Below are 22,310 nucleotides of genomic sequence, written 5' to 3' on the forward strand. Positions count from 1 at the left end.
TACGCCTATTTCAGACAAACCGTGCCACCATTCACAATAACATTGATGTTGGTTTATGGATGGGTTATATATTCCAGACTGGCTTGAACGGGAGGTGTTTCCGTCGAGGCACAGTTGTCAATGCACGCCGCGGTTGAAATTCACAAAAGCGCAACACGCCGGGACACAAACCGAGCGCACCCACACATGCTCTGAAGTCGACGTAGTGACGTAACCTCTTTGCGTTGGCAAATCACGGCGCACGCTGGGCGGGCATTGTGAAGCTGCAGTTGAGCGTTAGCAGGCTAACGAGAGAAAGAAAGCTAACTGAGCGTGAGAGTGGAAGCAGGGCTAACGTTAAAGGAAGAAGGCAACTGTCAAAACAGCAAAAGGGAACATTAATTCTAGTGGAGTGATATTAATGTTCGGTGACTTCATGAACATATTTGTTTGCTAGTTGATCAAAGAGCGTGTTTGTCAGATGCCCGAGGAGCATTTTTGGATACTACACCGATTGTCCCATTTCCAAACGGAAACCATTTCTGGACAGACAGTTCGTGCTAGCTAGCTCAGAGAAGCATCCAGGAGACGCTTCGTTGTCACCCTACAAATTCCAACCTGAATGTTTGGTCTGTCATGAGTCCGGCCGGGTGCTCCCATGTGAACGGTTATAAGGTGGACAATTGGAAACAAAATCTTCGAGTCATATACCAATGCTTTGTTTGGAGTGGCAGTGCTGAGACCCGGAGACGCAAGGTAAAAACACAGGAACTCGCAGCGTTAGCTCTAAGGGGGAGAAGAAAGGGAAAAAAACACAAAAGTGAAATAATTCTAACGTGGCACATGCAGACACACAGAAGTGCACACGATGTCCCGCATGAAGCACGCTCACTGAACGGGGTCGGACTGAAAACGACGCTCTCAACTGAAACTACTCCTGCAGCAGTAACGTATGCTAGCACCGGGTGGCTTAGCTAGCTAGCTAGGTTATCACCGGTAAGTTAGCTAGCAAGAGTCCGGCTGGAGAACCGTGGAGACCTTCTTTTGCAATTTTCTTTTAACCGCAACACTTAATTTGTCTTTATTTGCGAAACGTCGTCGTCGTTCAACCGATCATTTATTTTGTCGGTCGCGAGCTCTCACGGGCTGGATTCGGCCGAGCGGCTCTGTCTGATAGACGCTGAACAGTTAGCCGGATGGCTAAAGTTGGGGTTTCTGAGGAGAGTTGTGGTCGTGGGCTAACATTACCGCACCAAGTGGACCCATTGTGTTTGCTCCACACGCACACACTGGGGCCACAGATTGGCGGCTCGCTGCAGGGCACACACACACACACACACACACACACACCCCCCCCCCCCCCCCCCAGGTCAGTGGTTTGTGTTTGTTTTTCTGCACCGGTCATTCACTCCGGAGCTTTAGATGCCGGGACGTCACCTTGTTACGTTTTGACTGCCCATCCCTTTGTCGCTCGTCCCCACACCTGCTCGGCCTACACTGCTCCGAACGGTGTGAGGTCCTCACCGGACCGTCCCTCACTCTCCAGCACCCTTTCCCCCTCTCGTGGTCAACTTTTGTTCCTTTTGATTGTTTTTTTTTGTGCCATGACTTTCGTTCTTTAAAAAAAAAAAAACCCTCAAATTTTTCATTCATAAGCACGCTGGTGGATTGTTGTCTCAAGTAATACATGCTTCTCTTATACATGTCACAGATTTTCATGTCGTTGTGTTAAAATAGGTGCGTGCCAGTGATGCAGGATGGACAGAGCTGGTGAGTGTGATGATCATTCCCTCCTCATCTTCGCTGACATACTGGGGGTAGTTCAGATGAATGAGCTGGCCTGCTTTCGCTTCCTCTCGCTCACCTACCCGTGTGCCTCAGTGCCCCTTTCTTTCATTTAATGGACTGAATTCTAGATGTGAACCCGTGAGGCGGAATAATTCGGCCTCATCCTTGTGTCTGCTGTGATGCTCTGTTACAGCTGGTAGCTGGTGGGAGGGCGCACTGTGAGCAGAACGGCCAATATCATAATTCGGTTACATTGCTGGCATGTCAAGGCAAATATCTTGTGCAGTGGTCAATGACCCTTTTATTTGTACAGTGTTGGAGTGACATGCGTTGGTTTGGGCGCAGTGTGCACATTCTCTATTGTCGGCGCTTTTTGCATACCTGAAAGTACATCAGTGTAACATAGTACACGGGATCACCTGGAAATACTAAAAGGTTATCGCATAGTGTGGTGGGAGTCAATGCAGCATGAATAAATATTCATTTTGACTGTCTTTTTTCTTTTAAACCCTAAAGTAAAGTGGTCAGGGGTGCTCTTTAGTGACTCACAATGGTCCGCCCAGCCTGCAAACCTGCCATTTGAAGAGAAATATGATACGTATGGTACATTTTAAAGCTGTCATTAGTTTTTCATTGTATTGTATTGTATTTTTATGCTTTGTCAGTGTCCCCACCTAGTTCCCTCTCACATGCCACTGTGTCGCTGTGGCCTTTGAATCTTGAAATTATATTACATAACTGTCGCTGCAAAGCTGCTTTGAAATACTGTATTGTGCATAAAAGTGGTGTTTTAGTTGGGGGTTGGGTTGTGAGAAGAGAAGGACAAACCGGTTTTATCTGTTTATGTTATGAATGTAGCTATACACATTTTCCTCTATCTGTGTTTTGAAACATTGTGCCAAGGAGGTGGTCATGCTGCTGTTGTGTTTCCGAAAACGAAACTGAAATTGTTGACAAACTGAGTTATTTGACAATCGGAATTCAAATTCTGTTTTGCAAATGAGACCATCTCTTTTAGCCTTGCAAATTTTTTGTGTGAAACAGCTGTCTAACATCTTTGAATGTGTGTGTGGTAGTGGTTCTGTTCTGCCCGTTTGTATCCAGACATTGATGGTTCCGGGGACTGATGCACAGAAAAAGGAGAGAACATTGGCTCCCTACTGCGTAATTATCCACCAGGATGTCCATGAGGGAGTATGACTGTAGTGCTTCAAACCCCCTCCACTGAGCTTCTTTACCGTCCAACTAATCTGACATGCAGAACAGGTGTAGTGCTGCTCCAGTGGTACACAGACACAGCCTTCTGCTTAGAGGAAAGTTAAAAGAATCGCCATTCGTTGACTTAAGGATAGAATAAATGCATTTTTACATTATATTCAGACTTAGTTTCATCAGCAGTACCTCTCCTGAGTTGCTGTTTTTTCCCTAACCTATTTTCCCCCCCCATGTCGTTATTTCGTTTGTCCTCAGCAGCCTCCCTGCAAGCTATCACCCTCCCTACTGCAAGCTAAAATCAATTCCCTCGCGATGTGCAGCAACGTTGGAAAATCTATCACCTGTTCTAAATGCACAATCTAAAGCTCACATGGGGAAAACATGGCTGAATGGATGCCATAGTTATGAATTTCCTGAGGTGACACTGTGGCCTAGTGTGACCTAGGATCACATATTTTATATGTGGAGAAAGTAGTGTACTAATTCTTTTGGCATCTTAGGCTTTGATGAAATATCCCATGAAATGCACGTTGCTCTATGGAGATAACACTTAAATGCAAACTGAGCAGTGTAGTAAGGATGTCCCACTAAGGCAGATGACAAGCATCAACAACAAGAACACAATAGTGTTTTTGTGTTGGTGTTGATGGCGATTAAATTAAACGAATATCTCTCGTGTGTTTTTCTGTGCTTCCATGCTTGTGTTCTGTCCCTGTCAAGACGTGCTACATGTCAAGTGCTGGCAATTAGTAGAATGGTTCTGATTGGCCGTGCCACATAGCCAGAGGGGCTGCACCCAATATGAACTGTCTGTTTTTGTCATATCACAAAAATCGACTTCATTCCAGAGGAAAAAATATTGTTCTGATCTACTTCCCATTCTAGTTTCTTACATTACTGTGCTGTAATATTTAGTTGGTTAAGTGAGTACATGTTTGAGTATTAGTTGGCCTTTCTTTGAACAGATTTCTGATTCTTCCTCTCGTAAATGAGATTCACGTTCCACCAGATTGCCAATGACCGTTGTAGCTGGCTTGTACAGAAGGATGTCGGCACAGCTCGCAGATAAAAACCCGCCCTTGCTTTCATCGTCTGGTCATATTCATAATTTATTTTGTGAATGACTGTGATGTTGGAGGAATGTTGTGAATATTCATGAAGGCCATTGTTATGGTTATTTATTGAGTGTGCTGCTCCATCCAGGAGTAGAAGGTTCTGTGTCTAGTAAAACACTACCAAGATGAAGGAATCTGTCGCGCAGTTAAACCAGAGCTATTGTGTTAGGATGAGTGGAAATTGGATGAGATGAAAGCAGGGTGGATGGGGTTGGCAGAATTTTACAGCCATAACTGCTTTGAAGAATCTGCTGTCACTTTGATTAAAGGGGTTAGGGTCGAGAGAGAGCTGACTGAACTCAACTTTTTTTAATCTCCCGAGTTTTGATGAATCATATATGATCAGAAGAACCATAACCCCCCCCCCCCCCCTTTCCCACAAGTTCAAACCTGCTCTCTGCTTGTGATGAGAGAAGATGAGAGGGAGAAATCGTTTGCTAGTTATTGCTTGGAATTTCAGAGGTAGGAAAATGGATATATATTTTCAAGGATGACATGTACTTCCTTCTGTCACTCTTTTCTCCCACTTCACACACACAAGCACACACACAATGACCTGAGGCACAGCCCATCCCAGAGAGTGGCTTATTCCTGGGCTGCGAGCAGATCTCTTTGTCAGATCCGTCTCCATCACATCACAGGGCTGCTCCCTGACTCATCAGCATACGTTTGTAGCATCAGGATCTATTCCTCCAGTCTCTTCACAGCCCCTCGCTTGTTCCTCTTCTGCGCTCACTCCCACGCTGCTTCTGCCTCCTTTCGCTTGCTTTCACTTTTTTTTCTATTTGCGAACTGAGTGGAGCTCACAATTCTTGTTGCCTTTTTGAGTATCCCATTAAAATTGCTTGTATTTTGTTGACATAATAATACTGTAGTTGTTACAAATTCACTGCATTGTTAGCCTCCAATCTCTCATTTTCCCTTCTCTTTGTTCCTCATACCACCGCCTCATAGACAACACTCAGTAGGTTCGATGATGTCAGACGTTGGTGTTGGACCCAATCCAGGCCAGTTTGTACAATGTCTGTGCGCTTTCCGTTACTCCCAGGTCTTAACTAATATGGCTTTCGCTCTGTCAGTCACTGTAGCTCTGGCAAAGTCTGCAACCTCCTCGTGGAATATTTGTGGGTTTGCAGTGTCACCTTGTGATGTCCTTTTCACATGCTGTTGCCTCCCAGTTTCCAACTGCACTGCCTTACTTGCATTTTATTTCTGACCAGAGACGCTAAAGAAGAAGAAGAGCTTTGGTACAGCAGTTTTTTTGCCATAGAGTTGACATGTTCATTGGTGGGATGCTGTATGATGCTGCTGCTCTAATTTCAGCCCCTCATCCTCAGACAAGTTCTCTTTGACTGAGTCCCTTTTCCCTCTTTCCTTCCTGCGGACCATTTCTCCTTCTCTTTGCCATCCCTCCATCCAGAGACAGTACTTTTCATTTCACTGTCCAAAAGCCTCTGGAAAGGCATCATTGCCACAAAGCATGCTGGTCATGGCCTGAGCCAACCAATGAGGCTGCTTTCCAGCTCTCTCTTAGTACCACCATCTGGCTAATGAACTGTCAATCACTCTCCAGGGGCTAACCAAGCCCAAAACCAAGTGGCAATCAATCTCCTCTAGTGTGGACACTCAATTGTTTCCCATTGTTAAAACCTTGAATCCAAGTGATGCACAGCTTTTCGTGGAACTAGGCATTTGCCGTTGAAGTGGTCTCTATCTTAAAGATTGGTGAAAAGGTGAAGATTGTGGCATTAGACTTTTACAAATTTAATTTAATCCAATTGCCCCTGTTTTGAAGGCAGTGCTCATGTTATCCTGGTAGTCATGTTCCAGACTTTGTGGACTCTAATCTGAACCATGTAGGAAAAATAAGTAATCAACATGTGATCTGGTGAAATTGGAATCCAAGGGGGTGTTGTGGGTGTCGGTGGAGCAGCGTGGTTGTGTGTTTCTGATTTGACAAATGGTCGCACAGCCTTTTGTAAAGATGAAGCTTGACTGTTATCCATCTGTGCAGGGGGGTGACAACATCATCCGACCAAGGCACAAGCAGGCTGCAGTCCCTGGGGGTCAGTCGGCAGCACGGTTCTGAAGCATCACTGTTGGTCTCCTTTGCCAGCCCCTCTTTTCTTGTTCATATTTAATAAAGGATCATTTTATCTGAGTACTCACAGCAAATGTCTAACGGTGCCCGTGTGTGCGCACATGCTTGTGGAGAGGTTATTTCCGTCCTCTTTTAATGCAGATTTGTAGCTTGCAGTATGTATGTCGTCCATTGTTAATTTTGTGTGTTTAGATGCATGCACAGGCTTAAGAGTGTGGTGAGTCACTGCTCTCATATAGCCCATGCTCTCTACTCTGTATTGACTCTTCCCTCCACTCCCCTCCCCGGTCTGTTCTTTGCAGCAGCAGGCGCTTTGCTTCGTTATAGCCAGACCTTTGTCCACATCATAATCGTCATTGTCATTTTCTCTCGTCCTCGGTTACAGCTCATCATATTATTGGCTCTGTTAAGATATATAAATGCATTAAACCAAATGCTTAAGGAGGAATAATGCAGACAGATTGAAGAATGCAGGAGGAGAAGCATAGTGCAAGGCATTGCTGTTGCTTCATGTAGATTTATTTGTATGCAGCTTGATCTAAACCACAAAAAGATAGTGTTAGTGGAAGGCCACTCACAGCCTCAGTGGACCAACAAACCATGTAATGCTATCTCATGTCCGTGTTAAAGATGTATTGGAGATCTATTCATTCAGCTAATACCTTTCTGCATCTGCCCCTTTCATCAATCAACAGCTTTACACATTAATGGGTCATTCCCTTGGACGCGGAGCCCAAGCCTGACAGGCTTCAAAGAGCACATCCCAGATAGGAGATGCAGCCTAGCACAGCACTAGCATGAGCTTGCTATCTGTCCGACACTTGTTCCAGTCATCTGAGCCAGTGGCTGATCAATAGCTGATCTAATAGAACATTTAAAAGCCCTGGGCGCTGAGATGCAGGACTGCTGACGCTGAGGAATAGACAGACTGTAAACCGTGGGTGCTGGAGCGGAGATGGATTTTCTGCCCGCTAAAGGGGTGTTAAGACAGGGGAGGGTGAGGAGGAGGGCAAGGCGTGGCATTGGCAGGCTTTCTTGTTTTTGACTTGGAGTCCTGGTGCAATGAAGGAGGAGGGGGATAAATGGCTACACTGCTTAGGTAGAATAGGCTTAGAGAAGCTTCCAAAAACATACATTTAGGATTTCGGATGACTTCAGCTGTTATTCCACACAACTCCACAGACTGTCTTTTTACCTTTTTGCTTGTGCATGTAGGGTTTCATCTTGTACCAATCGTGCCTCACCCTGTCTCTTTTTTTAACTCGTCTGCGCTGCTCTTTTCTCTTTGGATGTGGGGGAAACACGCTCTGCCTTAAAACTTTAAAGAGTCTACTTTAGATGTCAGTCTTGATCTTGTTCTTAGAGTCAGCCAACACTTTGTTTCTCCCCTCTGTCTGTCACTCATTACTTATCCCTCTTGGAAAAGCCCCCCACCCTCACCCTGGTGCTGCCCGCTCTCTCGCTCAGAGTCGGCTAGCTAAAAGTCCAATATGTATGAAAACAGAGCTTAGTGTCTGCAACCCTGAATATCCCCACTACTGCTATGTCATCACAATCCCACGCCTACTAATGCTTGCCCCAAACACAGACCGGTCTGTGAGTTTTGCAGCCTGTCTGCAGCAGTGCACCGTGGCATATGGTGGGTGTTACATGTGTTTCATGTAACACCCACCATATGCCATGACGTGAAAGAATGAATATTGAATCACTTCTATCTCTGTCACCTGGTTCTTACAAATAGTGGTCTGCATGGGACTGTTATTTCAATCTTGTACCTACCATCCCCTGCACAATTCTGTGATCATTTACATGTACGACAGATATGTGTTGTGCTACAGATGAACCATCCCAGTTCTTGCACAGATTCAGGTCTGTGCAAAAGCAATAATGTTTTCTCATCTGTTTATTAAATCATCTCTGGAGGTCATGACCATGGAGGAAGCCTTATTAAAGATTTCTGAAAGTAAAATAAAGAAATAGCACAAGCTTCAAGCAATGGAAACTAATATTAACTAAAGGCAGAAATAGTGTCTGTATTTTTGCTATATTTAGAGAGATGGTATAGAGTGTGAGTGATAGAATCATAGTTGTACATGCTGAGCCATTTGGATGCTTGCAGTTTATTGAAACGCAAAGTATGTGTGAGTTATCTAGATTTGTTTGTGTTTCTGGTTGGAACAGCATGCTACCAAACAAAGTTTCATAATACATTTGACCTAAAATGTTGTAGCCCAGTTTGAGGTTGTCCTGTATGACTGTGTTATTATTCCACATAAGCAGTATCAGTGTTTTGTCTTGTACAACATCTCATTATTCGTAGTCATCCACCATTCTGTGTTATGTGTCATCCAGAAAGTGAAACTGGCTGGCACAGCCTCTTTTATTTCTCGAGTACAATGAGCTTTAATTTTGTTCAGACGGTGTCAGGTTACACTATTGTAACGCTTATTTTTTTTTAAATGCAGTAGAAGACAATACGGGCTGAGTTCATGGATTCCCGTCCTGTAGCTTTAGTGTGTAGGAGTGTGTAGGAGTGTGTGAATCTGTCGCACCAGCTAGTTTTACACAATGTACCAGAAACTGAAAAATCTCTCCAGCCAATAGTTACTTTCTCATTTTGCGTCTCTTCACCTTTGCTTCACACCTCCTTTCCTTCTGTCTTCTCCTTGTGAGTGGGCAACTCATCGCAGCAGGTCTGCTCCCTGCAAGGCTTTGATTAGATCCGTTTCCTCTCCCTCCATCCCTTCTGTTGTTCAATCTCTCCCTTCCAAAGCGAGCACGATGTCAACTTCCAATTCACGTCAACTAATATTTCCAACAGAATTGTTCAGGCAAAGCAGTGACAAAAATAGCGTCTCAATCTGCATACTGTACATTCTGTGCAGGTTCAACGAGATCCATCTTGAAAACAACACATTGAGTTCTCAGTTGAGGTTTGTTGAAAATAACAATTAATGAACACTATATTTTTTACAACATGTCCTTTCTTAAATTTGGGCTCATATTTCCCACAGTGGTCTGATGATTTTGTGCTTAAGGTGGGGACCTGCGCAGCGCCCGTAGGCCTCACTTTTGCAGATTTGCTGAAGATGTCAGGCAAATCTAATTTACAATTCCTCATCCACCTCTGAGTACTGTAGTCAAACCGATCACACACACACCCCAGCCGCTGTGTGCTTCAGGCAGATCCTGCCTGCCAAGCATTAAATCCCATCATGCTCTGCATGTGTTAGAGAGCAAAAGATTCAGCGTTGAAATATGTCGTTATTCAGTTGCATCGGATTTTATCAACAGGGTCCAGAACTCCTCCGTCTGTCTGCATATCAGGTCTATTCAAGCACCGTGTCCTCCAGAGTGTTTGTGTGACTGACTGGAAGATACAAATCGAACTGAGCTGGCAGCGAATTTTTCTCTGTCTGCCTGTTCCACTCTTCATTACAGCTCCTTCCTGCTGCAGCGGATTTTCTCACCATACTGACTTTTCCTCTCTTTTCTCTTCTCAATTCATTGTCCCCACCCCAACCCCCCGGTCCTTTCTCCGCAGGCCAAGTCGTGTATCTGTCACATGTGTGGCGCCCACCTGAACCGACTACACTCGTGTCTCTACTGTGTCTTTTTCGGCTGTTTTACAAAGAAACACATCCACGAGCACGCAAAGAACAAGAGACACAATCTAGGTAAGCCACGCATGCACTCACTCATTCATTACACTGTCAACACAAATCTGGAGGAAAGCTAAACAAAGTAATTGCTTTATGGGAAAAAGACAAAAAAACAAAACAACCCACAATAGATTCATCGATATATTATCCCGCCTTATGTACAAGGCTCACTCGCATCACGTCAGTGTTCACATTCATATGCGCCCCTGTGGTCCACTGCAGCATTAGCTTTTATCAGTGAAGGATTACAGCATTACTTTGGGCAGCTTCCTCCTCTGAGCAGACAGGGAGCTGAACCTCGCTCTAACCGCAGCACATTACCATTCTGGCGGGAGCTTCTCAGCTAGTCAAATGTCATGGGTGTAAGTTACGACATCCGCCTTCATACAGAGGCGAGGGAGGGGTGGGCATCCCTAATCCACATCTGCCAGAGAGCCTAGCTTCAAACTGCATGCCAATTAAGATAAAATGAGTCAATGGCACTAATGAGCAAGATTTAGTTATTACCCCGACAAGGACAACTATGTGTGTAAACACGGGAGAGAGTGGGGGGTTGGCTTGAATAGATTTAATGCATTTCAACAGTTTCGTTACACACATATACCCCAAGTGCACAGCTATAGTGTTAATTAGCTTTGAGTGTTCCACAGGACCCTCTCTGACATTGGCACTCTGTTCCTCTGCACCTCTTATCAAATTAATCCAAAGTCCCCTGACTGCCAGACTGCTGGATAGCAGAAGCACGCTCCCCTCTCAGGACTACTTTTACATCTTTTTCTGTTTCCTTAACACCTCACTCCTCAGGAATCATTTCATGTCTTCTCCCTGTCCTTTTTTCTAACCACCTCATCCTCTGAAACCCCTTTCACATCTTCTGATTTTCTTCCACCCTTTTGCCCTCTCATTTTTCGTCCTTTATTCATGAGCGCAATATTTCTGAATTCTTAACCAGCTTGTGTGCCGTACTCGTAGTCTTTATCTTCTTCCTCTCACTGCCACTTAGATTTTCAGCTGGTCTGCAACGGTGGGTCCAGCCTTATAAACGCAAATGTCACTCACTTACAGGGCACACCTCCTCTTTGCGTCTCATTCAGTTAACCACAGACATGAATGATCTTCTAACGTTCCCTCTGGTTGATCACTTAAAAGAAGATACAGCTGAAATCACAGCTCGTACGTGTATGTTGATTTTTTCAGACGACATTGCAGTTATAAAATCATTTTAGCAGTACAGAGCAGAATCTGGGAAATGGTTTGGAATTGACTGCTGGATAACAAGTAGTATTAATGGTCCCTGTATCTATCACTATTTCATACTGAGCCATTGTCTGACAATAGAAACCCAACAGATATAGAAATGAAACAAATGTGAGGTACAATGCCTAAATGATGCAATGGCTGCGCAAACGCAAACACACAAAAACAGGCGTAAAAAAATGTCACCGAGACAACGCAACATACACCAGTCAGGTTATCTATATGATGTTTAAGCTCACTTTGTCGGTGTGGGCAGCACCAAAAACAGAAAAAAATGTCCGGTTAAGCTAAAAATAGGTTGTCACGGCAACAGAGCTGAAGTATTGTTGCCGTGGAGTTTGAGAATGGAAGATGGCGGTGTGTTAGTTGAAGGTGGGGGTGGGAGACAGATATACCTATTCCATCACTGCTTCCCTCGCATCTTTTATTATTGTTCAGTGCTGGCGTTGAGATTCAAACGTTGCAATGAGTGAAACATGTAGGTGGAGAAATCACTTTAGACAGTAAAGGAGGTTAGACAGGAGGTTAGACAGTAAAATAACCCTAACCCCATGTGGATCACTGTGCTTAAAAAAAGCTATTTGTAATTATCTCTCTCTTTCCCTCCTTCCAGCGATAGACTTATTATACGGGGGAATATATTGTTTTGTATGTCAAGACTACATATATGACAAAGACATGGAGCAGATTGCCAAAGAGGAACAGAGGAAAGCGTGGAAATTGCAAGGTATTTCTGTCAGAGAACTCAAAGCAGCTTTTGAAAACAAGGCCATCTGACATTTCAGTGACGTCACTTTCATCTTTTTTATTTTCATCCACAGGCATAGGGGAGAAATACACAACATGGGAGCCGACCAAGAGGGAGCTAGAATTATTACGACACAATCCTAAGCGGAGGAAAATCACTACGAACTGTACCATAGGTGAGCAATAAACTGCGCTGTTCAGTCTGCACATTTTAATCAGCAAAGTTTTTCATCCCTTGACAGGTGTGTGTGTGTACGTGTGTGTATGTGTGCATGTGCCCTGGCACAAGTTCACCGGGGGTCGCTCATGCATTTAAGTGTGATACCCTGGATCAGCAGGACCTGGCTGCCCCCCAAGGAGTGCATCGGGGGGCAGAACACAGTGTTTTCCACTCTGATAGATCCACACCACAGCCGGCCGTAGAACGTCTTTTTTTCTGTTGTATTTTCTCTGTAGTCTGTTGCTTCGATTTGTTCCTGGTACCGCCACTTTTTGCCTCTGATTTTGTGCACAAAGTTTTGCTGATTTGACAGTTGCCTCTGCCCGCTTGTCTCTCCCCATCCTTTACCCTCTTTACATCTTCAAACAGCTTGGTTGGAAGTGATGATTTGACTGTAGAGTGGGGACCAGTCTAAAGTGTTTAAGTGCTCAGTGAGTGCTTTCTTCCAGAACCAAGCCTTGCTCATTTGGTTCAGATCCAGGACCTTGCTGTGTCTCACCTGTTCCACTGGCCATCACCAAAGGACTGTAGTGCCATTTTCTCACCCTAAATGAATCCATTCACAGCTTTGGCACCTGCTCCAGGACACACACAGCTTTGCTGGCAGGCTTGACCCAACAACATATTGTTAACTTTCCAGCCACACAACAAAACTCAATCAGAAAGTACCAATGACTTTTACGCTATTAATTACCCATGTGTGGTTCCATATAAGGCTTCAAGGTTGTAAACTTTTGATTCATTAATTAACAGTTTTGCCTATGAATGTCAGAAAAAAATGTTTATCGCAATTTCATGAAGCCCAAAGTTTACTCCACATTAGACAAAGACTTGCAGTCTATCCTCACAACTGAGGATGTGTAACTAGGCATTTTTGCTTGATTGAAGACATAATCCTATTAAACTTTATGATTAATGGATCATCAAAAGGTATGTTATTCTTTTGGGTACTAATTTAGACTTAATCCGATAGTTTATAACAAGTCAGCTGAACACAGCTAGAATTCAGTCAGTCCAGAGAAACACAGATCAGGTCTGCAGTGTTGATCCAGGTCACCTACACTTGCAGCAGGGTGAATCAGACGCCCTGTCAGGTTTAATCTTTGCCATGTTGTTCTCACTCTTCACTTTCTTCTCGTCCCACAGGTTTACGGGGGTTAATAAACCTGGGCAACACATGTTTCATGAACTGTATTGTTCAGGCCCTAACACATACGCCACTGCTCCGAGACTTCTTCCTCTCCGACAGACACAAGTGCGAGATGCAATCAAACTCCTGTCTGGTGTGTGAGATGTCGCAGCTCTTTCAGGAGGTATGATACACAATTTGCGTTTGTGAACTTGTTATATAGGTTTGTTGAATCCCACAAAGAAAAGAAAAGCATATGATTTTTAAACACTGAGCTTTAACTAGCATTTTTTAAAATAACCGTATAATACACAATGTTCTCTCGTGCTGTAACCCACTGCAGAAGGCTGAGTCACTGATGCGCTCTTTTGTTGAGTCCAAAGAGAGAGGCAGAGTGAGAGGAGGGAGAAATACCCTGCCTAAAAGGGATGTACAGAAAGAACCACGTACAAATGACTGAGCCGAAGGCTGCAATCACACTTTTATTTAACCTGATCAGCTACTGGGAATTATATTACATAGCCATTTATAGCCCTTTAATCCCAGCTCTTTGATACCAAAGTTTGGCATTTTACATCTTCTAACTCATTGGCCTTGGACGTTATGTAATGTCTGCCTCTCCCACACCGCCTTGCTTTCTTTCTTACACCCTCTCACTTCCAAATATATATGAGCCCACAGATGGTAAGTGGTGTTATAATGACTAAAGTCAGCACCCCCTTCACAACACATGCAGAGCCCTGGCCAGACGCAGCTGGCTGTTCAGCTACATAACACGGAGGAGGTGGTTGCTCACCTCTGTCACCCAGGGAGTCATTGATTGAGAATTAAACAGCTTCTTTTGAAGGAAAATTTAGGGTCAGTCTTGCAGGAAAAAAAAATCAATAATTTAAATTCCCCTAAAGACATACACTGTTAACAGTTCCAAGTTTTCCTAAACTCCCTGCCTTTCCCCTAACTCTTAACTTCCATTGCATATTTCCAACCAAACTCCATATTCTCATCAAAAGCCATTTCCTGACTTTGCAGACACACACTCTCTCTCTCTCTCTCTCTCTCTCTCTCTCTCTCTCTCTCTCTCTCTCTCTCTCTCTCTCTCTCCATTGTTTCCTCCTCGTCTTGTAGCATCTTTCATTTTTCAACCACCATCAAACTGCCGAAATACGAGCTGCGCCTCTATGAGTCAAAAGAGACGTCAGCGTGGCCTGTTTTCCCCCTCTCTCAGATCAATATGTCTTAACTGAGAACTGTGGGGAAGAGAGTGAGGTGTGTTCAACAGCTACGTGTTGAAAAATGAGAGCCCGCTCTGGCATTAATGAGCTCTGGTTTGAACTTTCATCGTAGCATTTGCAGCCTTCCAGCTCATGCACTGTGCTCAGCTCCGTTTCTTTCTTAGCCGCATCTCATGACCCTGACCTGGACTGTCACTCACTCCAATTCCCATGGCAACACAAAGGCTCTGCAGTGCTTTACACAGAGATCTTTTTGCACCTCGCATCCTCTCTCTCTCTCTCTCTCTCTCTCTCTCTCTCTCTCTCTCTCGCTTTCTCTCTCTCTCTCTCTCTCTCTCTCTCTCTCTCTTTCTCTCTCTCTCTCTCTCTCTCTCTCTCTCTCTGGATGTGCTGTCAGGGCTGGTGCTGTTAGGTGACATGTGGTAAAAATTCATTCCTTTGTGACGAGGCCTAAATAAACGAGCAGTGAACAGTCAGATAATCACCTTTACTGACAGAACATTTGTGTTGTGGTTCAGTAATGAATTAACGATGATGCAATATGGCTGTAATATTGGCAAAGAGGTGATTTCAATATAAATCACCCTATGATAGATGGGAAAGTAGGCTAACCAACTCTTTTCACCCCAACATCTTTTCTAACTTTCTCTCTCAGTTCTACTCGGGCCACCGTTCGCCCCACATTCCCTTCCGGCTGCTGCACCTGGTTTGGACTCATGCACGTCACCTCGCAGGCTACGAGCAGCAAGACGCCCACGAGTTCCTCATTGCGGCGCTGGACGTTCTACACAGACACTGCAAGGGGGACACCATCAGTAAGCCTCACTTAATTCTCCGTAAACAAATTACAGAGTTGCTTGCTTGAGTTTAGAAGGTTTGTTCCAAATATGTGCATTCTTGAATATTTAATGTAAGGCTTGCTCTGATTGGTTGTAGAGGACTCTGAGATTGGGGAAATGGCGGAGGAGCTTCGCAACAGGGGGTTGGGGTGGTAAATACTGATTCCTTTAGAGGTGCTAAAGAGGTTGCTGTTGTCTGTGTGTTTATGCCTTTCTGCTCTTTGTGGTCCACAGGAGACGACAATGGGAAGAAGGCCAACAATCCAAACCACTGTAACTGCATCATTGACCAAATCTTCACCGGTGGCCTGCAATCAGATGTTACCTGTCAAGTTTGCCAGTACGCTATTCTCCATCATATGACCACCTGTACTCTCCCTCCCTCCTTTCATACATGCTACTCATTCATCCATCATCCCTATATCCCTGTTGTCCTCTGTAGTCCCCTCTCACAGGTGGGCAGATCGATGTGGATACCACCCGTGGTCCTGGAGTGGGTTGAACCACTGGTTCTGTTCTCTCCATTGCTCTTATTTAAAGGTTCAGTCCCTGTGGGGCTGCTGTAAGGGGGGTTGACTAGACAGCGGCACAACCCAGGCATTGCCTGCCTGCCCGCCCCCTCAAGCTGTGCTGTCACATTAGCAGTTGCACGCTGCACTGAACTGCAAATCACCTTGCCCAGACTAGCAGGCAGGCCAAGCCCATCTCGGTGCCGCTTTACCTGCCTCTACAGTTAAAAGAGAGACTGCTGATGTAGAGCTAGAAGTGGTGACGTGTGGATCATTGTGCCATAAACTGAACCCCATTAAACAAATACTGTGGAGACTACCTTCTATTAATGGGCAAACATAAAATGGTGCCAGGTTATTGCAGTATCGCAAATGCACGGCCACTTGCCGTAATGACCATCTGCTGGTTCGACTGAGTATTACTGCAGCATCCGAGTAACTGTAATGATGTGCGACAGCCCCCCCCCCCCCCCCCCCCCCGTACATATATGTATATTTACAGCTTGTATTCTACACTAGAAGCCTCCATTTTGGCCGTGCTGTAGTCCATGACAGTCGTCGGACTGCAATAATACAAATTCTTTTAAGTATGTAAAGCCAATTTCCTTTGATGTAACACTTCATTGAATTGCAAATTGGTCTGGAAGAACGTGGTGGATATTATGCACATGCACACACTCAATTTCCCAGCTGGCTCAAACAAAAACATGATCGGAATCTACAGTGGGGCTGTGTGAGTTTAGGCTCCTGTGTTGCCATCTATGTCATCATCCTTTCATCATGTAACAAGTGACACACAAACCTACACACAGCTACACGCTATTCAACAGCAATAATTGGACTCCCCTCTCTTTCCTCTAGTGGTGTTTCCACAACGATAGATCCATTCTGGGACATTAGTCTGGACCTGCCTGGCTCGTCCACGCCTTTCTGGCCCCTCAGCCCAGGAGGGGATGGCAGCACAGTCAATGGAGAGAGCCACCTGTCAGGGTCCACCACACTCACAGACTGCCTACGCAGGTACACCTTTTTTCCCCTCTGTCTTTCTTCCTTACATCTACTGCATCCAAACAAACTAAACTGAATTCCCCACCAACTGGATTTTGAAATATTTAATAGTGCTAAATGAAAAGATCTTCTCGCAAAAAAAAGGCAGATTAGTCTTTGGTGTGTAGAGTAGCTATGGTCCTCTGTGTTAATGCAGAGTAATAGTATAGTGTTAAAACTTTGCTGCAAATGAATCATGCTCGCAACATTTTGAAAGGAGCTATTGCCACTCTCTCTGTCAATTTTGTTTCTCGCTTTTTTTCCTGCATCCCTTCCTCCACATCTCCAAATTCACGGGTATCAAATGTCTCCACTTGTATTCAAATAAAAATTCCATTCATCCCTCCACTTGTATGAGGGGTCATATGCCATCTGCTCAGGCACAACAACCCTGTTATCCCCGGATCTCATCTTCTCCCATCATCGGTTTGGCAAGAAAAGATGTGACCTCTCATATCTCCTCTGCTACCTCTTCTTTTCTTGTAATTTATTTTCCTCCTCCTCTCATCTTATTTCATTCCCCTTGCTCCTTCTCTTCGTTGGCCTCACTCTCTACCTCTCACATTTTTCTCATCCTCACTCCTCTCTCTCTTTCTCCCTCTCATCTCTTCTCTCTTCTCTTCTCTCTCTTCTGACTTTTTTTAATTTATTTTTTTACTACTGCAGCTCCTTACACACCCCTAGTTGCTGCAGCAAGTCTCTTAAAGGTACAGAACTGCATGGTGCTGTTTCCGTGGTGATAGAGGCGCTGATAGTACGAGCAGTTGGTTTGGGTGTTCTCACATACGGAGAGGCTGCACCAAAAACTCCTGATAGATATGATCAGATTAACTAAAAGCGAGAGCTCTGTGAATAGACCGGTGGGGTGCGGTGCATATTTAAAGGACATGTGTGACCTGACCAAAGAAAACATACCATACAGAAGCCATAATGGCTTTATTCCTCTTTCTGCCAGTTCTCATTTCCTTTTTTTTTTGTCCACACATTCTCTGCTCTTACACATCACTCTCCTCTTTTCTTATTTTTTCTTTTTAAATACAATCCTCTCTCTGCAGGTTTACGCGGCCTGAGCATCTAGGAAGCAGTGCCAAAATCAAGTGTGGCGGTTGCCATAGTTACCAGGAATCCACCAAACAGCTGACAATGAAGAAGCTCCCCATCGTAGCATGTTTCCATCTCAAAGTGAGTCAGCCGGCAACAACGTGCTGCCAATTATCACACGTTACATTATCTGTCACCGTCTGACAATCTGAGTATTTAAGGGAACATGGAGCTTTCATCTTTAGCACGTCGAACTGTCACCACAAATAGCTACAGCAGCGTCTTCTAAATAGAGCTGTGTATAGATGATCTCCAAAATTAATTAGCTTCTGCTAGATTTTATTTTACTAATATGCTATATAACTCTGATGTTGTTTTTATAACAGAATCCTATACTAATTGCAATATATAAGAATATATATATACAGTAATGTATGTTGCTGTGTATGCACCCTTACATGTGATGGAGCATAGATTTTGTAGTGATTTTGCTGTCTGGTACATTGCTTTGTGCGTAGGTGTGTGTTGATTTGATGCGGTTGTAGGTGCATTACCTCCTACCATGTAGCCTTTTTTTCCACACAGTGTCCCAGGACGCCTATGATCTTAATGATTCGTCCAGTCCGCCACTGTCCATGTTTTATTTACCATACAGTATTGGAGGCCTATGATGTATTTATGATATTCATTGGAGCAGCATGCAAGAAGATGGTCTCAAATCAATCCAAGCCTGTTATTGTCTTGTTATCAAAGTGTAAATGTGTGACAGCCAGGGTGGGAAAACACGCGTCTCCATTTTTACCTCGATATGTTGTGTTTTGGATGTTGTAATGATGATGCCTGTTATTTCTAAATATGTTTCTTTTCCCCCTCCCCCCACTCCTTCTCTCTTGCCATTTTTTCTGCCCCTTCCCCCTTCCCCCTCTCCCCTCTCCTCTCATCCTCCATCTCTGGCCATCTCCAGCGGTTTGAGCACTCTGCTAAACTGCGGAGGAAGATCACTACATATGTTTCCTTCCCTCTAGAGTTGGATATGACGCCTTTCATGGCATCCAGGTGAGACTCCACACTGTGTTTTTTTTCCTTGGATTTTTCTGAGCAGCCCCCTCAGCTCCTCTATCCATATATTATAACTGTAACGCCAGTGTGACCACCAGTTAGGAAACCAACATTTTTACAAAACACCCAACAGCAGCACCCTCCCATTTCCTTATTAACATTTTAATGTTTAGAAGCGTACTAAGATATATTACTATATATATAAATATATATGTCTCACGTCTTTCATGCTCTGTTGTTTTTATCTGCATGTATGCCACAACAGCTCTCTATAAATATATATTAGTGTCAGTAGAGCATGCAGCAGCGGTCTTGCCCCACCCCTGGCTGTAACATCCATTCACTTCTATTCAGAGACAGAAAGATCATTAGTGGCACAGGCAGGGAAGATATCTGCTGTCATAGATTGGATAATCCTGCCACCTAGTGGATTTATGTGACAGTGTAGTATGTTTACACACGCTTGCATTAAAATTGTCTCTTTTTTTTCCTGTATCCTGTCTCCTGCAGTAAAGAGAGCAGAATGAACGGGCAGTATCAACAGACGGTTGATGTATTAAACAACGACAATAAGTGAGTAACCTTGGGAAAGCATGTATCACAACAGACTGGTTGATTAACACCCCATCGTCAGCAGTTACACCGCAGCATTGTCATCACAAGAGAAATTCCTACTCTGGTACAGCAGCACATGCTAATGACCAGAGGCATCTGGCTGTGACTTCCCCAAATGAAATCAATTTCAAGCCGATTAAAAGCTGTTCAGTATTCTTCATCCGTGGCAGCTTTGATTTTCCAGGACATTTGCTGGGAATTTATTGTCTTAATACCATTCACAGGTTGATTGTGGCAAAGACGAGAAGCAACATGCAGGTTGCTCTTTAACATGCAAAAAATGTAAAGTATGAGCTTTTAGACAAACTGAAGCACTCATGTATGAGGGGGGATAATTGACCGTCAAATTGAAGCCCAGACAGTAAACCGAAAACAAACCCAAAAGGAGGATGATTAGCCAGCTCATCTGGTATTTTTTTAGGTATTCCTTGTTTGCGGTGGTCAACCACCAAGGCACATTAGAGAGTGGCCACTACACCAGCTTCATCCGCCAGCACAAAGACCAGTGGTTCAAATGTGATGATGCCATAATCACCAAGGCCAGCATTAAGGATGTACTCGACAGTGAAGGGTAAGAATGGAAACAGACGTTCGCAATACTGCAAGAATTCAGTGCGGCACCTAAATAAAATCTTTCTGTTTTGTTTTTCTTTAGGTATCTCCTATTCTACCACAAACAGTTCCTTGAGTATGAGTAGTCTTTGTGACCTCTGAGCGTGAAGAACCACTGCTTCTGATGAGAAAGCCAAGGGACTGGGGACAGGATGAAACACAAACACACAAACCTACCTGAAACTCTTTGACTACCAGTCTGCTCCTCCAGCTCTGGAGGACGAAAACAAACAGACGTGTGAAATCATGCAACCTTTCACAAGAAAAAGAAAAACATAAAAAATAAAAAAAACAAGCACTGAGCTACTTCTTGGCATCTACTTGACAAAAACTGAATGAAGAGGAGAGAAGGAGGAAGAGTTGGGCGTCGTAAGTTCCAGGCTCAGGCGGAGGGAGGAGGCTCCACACCCCTCATTTTCTCTGCCTTGTCCCTTTCTGTTGCAGGGGAAACTCTGAGCGTGACTGACTGTCATGTTGATTGGGCACATCTGGATTTTTCTTACAGTATTCTGAACCCAATCACACACTCACACAAAACACACGCACCCTCCATTTCTCTCCCATGGTGCTCTAGTTTCAACTGACCAAGCATTTAACTTAGTCAAGACGGAAGACATATTGTTGTCATATGCACTTGGGACTGAATGCAAAAAACAAAAAAAAACTAAAAAAACACAAAATAAAATCAAAGTATTATGAACTTTGCAAGAACATTTTTAAAAGTATGGTTATGATTCTTATCATTTGTGAATTTAGTTATGAAATACTGTATGAATCTAGTATACATCTATTTTTAAGAGCAAAGAAAACATGGGAGAGCTTAGAGACGCTGCCTTTGCCAGTTGCTGGGGAAGTGCTGCCATGGAAACTAAACCGATTTGGACCTTTGTGTGCTCATGTTCCATTATTTACTGTGTTGATTGTTTTTATTTTTAAGTCTGGTTGAGGGCAGGGAATATCTATTTTTTTAGCAACTCATTGAATATTGAGTTTTTTGTTTACTGTTCTTTTCACTGTCTTTATTTTTTATTTTATTTTTTTCAGTACGGTCATATGTCCCTCACTGTCCTGGTACTGGAAATGTATTTGGACATATTATACTTTCATTCTTGTGGAATTGTTGGTATAATGATGATGATGATGATGATGGTGGTGATGATTAAATGGGCTCATCTTCGCTGTTTATGAATTGTACGTTGAATGTGAGCTTTGGGTTTCTTGTGGCATTCTGAAGAGAAGACATACAGGCAAAACGTTTACTCGAGATGAGGTCCTTCATTGTGCGACAATGCTGTGGTCTCTCATCGTTCAACACCTTGAACGCTCAGTGCAACGAAATCCCCCTTAACAACACTGCATGCAACCGGGCTCTCATGAATATGTGAAGAATTGCCCTTGGTATTGGCTCAAAGGCCCGCTGCCCATCAAAATTTTCGCTCTGTCATTTGTGGGTGGGAAGGCGCCTATATGAGATTATATAGAGGGTGAAACGCATTGCAGGTATATGGGCACTGTGCAGCCACAAGCCTGGCTCTGAATCCATCAGTATTAATCTTCTCCATGGCAACTGTGTGGCTGGTGTAGACCGGTGTGGTGTGTCTTGCCTCTGCAGTGCAGTAAACCCAGTGCTCTATTCAATCAGTATGCTGTCAAGTCAGACTTTAGATAATGCACATAAACATCAGGGTGTTGTGGTATGTTTTGTTTGAGTATCACTGATTGTGTATGTATTAAAAAAGAAAAGAAAAAAGATTTTCACTCGTGTACGATGAGGGCCCTAACCTATCACAAAGAAATGCCACATTAAACAACCACAAACCCTGGTTTAGCTGCTCTGTAATTGAAAATAAAAACATGCATATCCTTCGGTCTGCTGCAGAACCTCCGCCGGAGGACAACGGTTGCTTTCTGACCAGTAATATCAAAGACTTGTGAAATGGTCGGACCACGGTATTTGATGTATCGAGGAGCAGTTGAGGGCCACCTGAGGACATTCAGGGACGCAGCTGAAACGAAAAGGAAGAGGAGAGCTTCATTATCCGTTTCAGTGATTAAACTCAGAACAAAACTGGAATGAGTATGTGCTTTTTTACTGTTTTGATTTTGTGCCATAATATCTATGCTTCCCTTTATTAGGACCGTA

General features: G+C 43.9%; 1 protein-coding gene across 2 annotated transcripts; it reads left to right on the plus strand.

The window, feature by feature from the left end:
* Positions 1-264: 264 nt before the first annotated feature.
* Positions 265-22,241, plus strand: LOC118289009 (ubiquitin carboxyl-terminal hydrolase 22). Of its 2 annotated transcripts, XM_035615642.2 has the most exons (14): positions 265-735; positions 1,717-1,749; positions 9,743-9,875; positions 11,731-11,844; positions 11,939-12,040; positions 13,231-13,397; positions 15,101-15,260; positions 15,519-15,624; positions 16,655-16,813; positions 17,896-18,022; positions 18,846-18,937; positions 19,451-19,513; positions 19,977-20,126; positions 20,211-22,241. In XM_035615642.2, the coding sequence occupies exons 1-14, from the start codon at positions 616-618 to the stop codon at positions 20,251-20,253; spliced, it is 1,569 nt and encodes a 522-aa protein (XP_035471535.1). In that variant the 5' UTR covers positions 265-615; the 3' UTR covers positions 20,254-22,241. The 2 variants fall into 2 exon arrangements, with proteins under 2 accessions (XP_035471535.1, XP_035471537.1); XM_035615644.2 differs by lacking the exon at positions 1,717-1,749 and having other exon boundaries at positions 266-735.
* The last annotated feature ends 69 nt before the right edge of the window (positions 22,242-22,310 follow it).

Source organism: Scophthalmus maximus, chromosome 17 (assembly GCF_022379125.1).
Source record: "Scophthalmus maximus strain ysfricsl-2021 chromosome 17, ASM2237912v1, whole genome shotgun sequence".
In the NCBI taxonomy this organism is placed as follows: domain Eukaryota; kingdom Metazoa; phylum Chordata; class Actinopteri; order Pleuronectiformes; family Scophthalmidae; genus Scophthalmus; species Scophthalmus maximus.

Bases quoted from the DNA above. Each gene is read 5' to 3' on its own strand.
- LOC118289009 (XM_035615642.2), top strand. From the start codon at position 616: ATGAGTCCGGCCGGGTGCTCCCATGTGAACGGTTATAAGGTGGACAAT. The intron at 11,845-11,938 runs GTATTTCTGTCA...TTTCATCCACAG, and splicing joins GAAAGCGTGGAAATTGCAAG to GCATAGGGGAGAAATACACA. The intron at 19,514-19,976 runs GTGAGTAACCTT...GTATTTTTTTAG, and splicing joins GTATTAAACAACGACAATAA to GTATTCCTTGTTTGCGGTGG.